Raw genomic sequence first — 3,536 nt, 5'->3', positions numbered from 1 at the left:
ACAGACAAGTAGACCAATGGAATAGAATTGAAGACCCAGAAATGAAGCCACACACCTATGGTCACTTGATCTTCAACAAGGGAGCTAAAACCATCCAGTGTAAGAAAGACAGCATTTTCAACAAATGGTGCTGGCACAACTGGTTGTTATCATGTAGAAGAATGTGAATTGATTCATTCCTATCTCTGGGCACCTCTCTTCCCTGAGCCCTTTCTCCCATAACCTTGGGCTACAGGGTGTGACCCCATTGCCCCTTTTGGTTTCAGGGCCTGCCCCTTGTCCACCTCCTGTTAAGTGGGACAGAGGCTTGGATGCCCACCCGGGGCTGAGTGGAAAGCACCTGGCAGCCCTCCCACGTCTGCCTACCCAGAGCATAGGAGGAACTCTGGCTGGATGTGGGCTATCCTCCCTCCCCCCTCTTTCCCAGTCCCCTCTTTAGTATATCTATCTCTATCTCTATCTCTATCTCTATCTCTATCTCTATCTCTATCTCTATCTCTATCTCTCTCTATCTCTATCTCTATCTCTATCTCTATCTCTATCTCTATCTCTATCTCTATCTCTATCTCTATCTCTATCTCTATGATTTTCCTTTTAGCCATTCTGATTGAGGTAAGAAGAAATTACAAAGTACTTCAATTTTTATTTCTCTGATTGACGACCAATCATACTGAATAATTTTAATAAGTTCCTCTATCATTTATACTTCTTTTCTTTCTTTCTTTCTTTCTTTCTTTCTTTCTTTCTTTCTTTCTTTCTTTCTTTCTTTCTTTCTTTCTTTCTTTCTTTCTTTCTTTTTGGTTTTTTGAGACAGCGTTTCTCTGTATAGCCCTGGCTGTCCTGGAACTCACTTTGGACACCAGGCTGGCCTCAAACTCAGAAATCCACCTGCCTCTGCCTCCCAAGTTCTGGGATTAAAGGTGTGCACCACCATGCCCGGCCATTTATATTTCTTTATTTGAGAAATACCTGTTTAGTTGTTTCCACACTCAATTTAATATTTGAGTAGTTTGTTTTCTGATTTTAGATTTTGAGTTTTTTTTAATACTAAACTTTTATTTGATATATAGATGTTAAAACTTTACTCTGTAATTTATGGCCCCTCTTTCCTTGAATGGTGTGCTTTACCATTGACAGCTTTTTAGTTTCATGAGGTCACAATTCAATGTCATTGCTCTTAAATCCTTAGTTATTTCACTAAAGTACTTTCCTGTGACAGGTAGTTCACATATTTCATCAGATTCCATTGGTCAATGTATCTATTTTTAATGTTAGTACCATGTTCTTTACTACTATAGCTTTGTAGTTGTCTGCACATTAGAAAGGGGCTATACATGTAACTAAATGGGCTCTGAGTGGATTTGAGAAAGAAGACAGTGGTGTCCAGGAGTAAAAGTTATAATGGAACAAGAAGGGTGCAATAGGTTGCTTAATGGAAATGAAGGAAAGGAGGGATAATTAACACTAAGGATCTTACGTGAAAGTTGCCTGGAAATCTCCTTGTCATTGTAGAAGCTCCCATGTACATATTCTGTACACATCCACATGACCTCTTACAAATATATTGATTTTTATGAAGCTATATTAGCAAACACCCTGGTACTGACATTAAAAATAAATGCACTGAATAAAGGAATTTGATATAAATGTATTCATATTACTATATATGTATTGAATATATGTATTAAAAATGGCTTACCTAATGTTGGGCCAACAAAACCCATAGAAGACACCACAGGATAAGAAATAAAAGCCATATTTCAGGAATAGGTTACATCTTTAGGAATTCTTGACCAGTGGGGTCTCATAGACCTACAAATATTATAGGCTATGGTCAATACTATTGTTTACTTTCATAACCTGATCAAAAATGCCCGGTGCTGAAGACTTAGATGAGCCATTGAACATGGATAACTCAGGCTTTTCCTGACCTCATAGCCTCACCCTCATTGTGTAGTTTTTAATCGTGCTGAATGTACACAAATGGAAGGTAAAACACATGTGCACAGCTGTAATAGGGACATGAAGAGTTTGAGAGTTATCCACCCCTTTCTGATTGAATTTAAGTTTATAAGACAGATGGAACCCAACTTGGTTCCATTACTTGTACAAAATCCTGCACATAGACTCTAAGGGGGACTCCTACTACTAGTGTTCTGATAAAAAGACCCAGAATTTTTTAAAGAAAAGCTCTTAAGGATATTTGTATATCTTTATATTAGAGAACCTCTCAACTTTGAGCAGAGGAATGCCAATTTGGAGTGTATTGTGATTATCAGAGATCTCAAACTGGACAAAATGCAGACTAAGGGTGTGGTATTCTCACCTCTACTAGAGGAAACAACAGATGACTACAAGGGATCTGTGTTTCCCAGACACAGCGGGGAGCTGTTCTTATGAACTCACAGAGACTGTGAGGAAAAATGCACAAGGCCTGTGCAAGCTCAAGGCAGGAAATTCTAACATGATATCAGGAGCTGGGGTCACACATTCCTACTTTTTGATAAGGGTCTATTGCCATTTGAGAGTCAGTTTCTTTGGGGTGTGGCCCTGGGTGGTTAAACTAAACTTCAGGTGACAACGACCCATCCTTGAGGACATAGATGTGCTAACTGAATTCTTGTTCTCTTTCCTTTTCCCTGCAATACCTTTACATTTGTGCACAAAACATTGCCACATGTACAATCAAACCAATGTAGATTCTGAAACATACATATCACATTTAGTAAAACAATGAGAAAAAAGTCGTTTTTACAAATTTATTTAAAGCACTTTTATGTGAAATGGGAAAGAATACAGGCAGATTATATTTTACAAGTCATGACAGTGAGAATAAAGAGCTTTGCTTCAAATATTCATGAAGTCAGATTAAAGAAGAAGAAAGTGGTAGGCATGCTATGTTTACCCTATTATTCCTCAGAGATTTAAATTAAGGTTGGAATTTATGAAGATATTTAAGAATATGTGAAGCGAAGAATGTTGGAGTGAGCATCCGCTGAATCTCTTCAATAGAAGCCACAGGACCAGTACCTTCTACAGCAGAGTGGGCGGCAGCAGCCATAGCCATAGCCACCATTGCCGCAGCCATAGCCACAGCCATAGCCACAGCCATAGCCATAGCCTAGGCCTCCATAGCCATAGCCCAGGCCTCCATAATATCCTCCGTAGTAGCACATGGTGTCAGGAGTGGAGTGTTCAGAAGAAGTCAAGAAGTAGGTTCCTTGAGTCTGGATGTCACCATCTGCCAAGGGCCTTTTATACACCTGGGTTGTTGTTGGGGAAACCACAGGCATTACAGTGTCACATGCCTCTGCCTGAAAGCATCACAAGTGTTGTTGTGATTTACTGGACACACCATGCTGCATAGCTGAGATAATTGTGGTCCTCCCTCTTGGTCTCATGGTCAAATAATGGATGCGATTCAACTTCCAAGTCTCCAGGTGATTCTTCTTGTAGTTTGTAGAATACAGCTCATGATTCTCTCAGATGATTTTAATCATTTTGTAGTGACTTTCTTTTTACGTACGCTGTGTTTT

General features: G+C 39.4%; 1 protein-coding gene across 1 annotated transcript; it reads right to left on the bottom strand.

The window, feature by feature from the left end:
- Window positions 1–3,005: 3,005 nt before the first annotated feature.
- On the bottom strand, window positions 3,006–3,176 carry LOC110311213 (keratin-associated protein 20-2-like). Its single transcript, XM_021184458.1, has one exon. It carries the CDS (start codon window positions 3,174–3,176, stop codon window positions 3,006–3,008), a length of 171 nt encoding a protein of 56 aa, XP_021040117.1.
- Between the last annotated feature and the right edge of the window lie 360 nt (window positions 3,177–3,536).

The sequence above is a fragment of the Mus caroli genome, unplaced genomic scaffold (assembly GCF_978045245.1).
Source record: "Mus caroli unplaced genomic scaffold, Mus_caroli_1 scaffold_17, whole genome shotgun sequence".
NCBI classification, from domain to species: Eukaryota; Metazoa; Chordata; class Mammalia; order Rodentia; family Muridae; genus Mus; species Mus caroli.
This window is presented reverse-complemented; position numbering and strand designations above follow the sequence as displayed.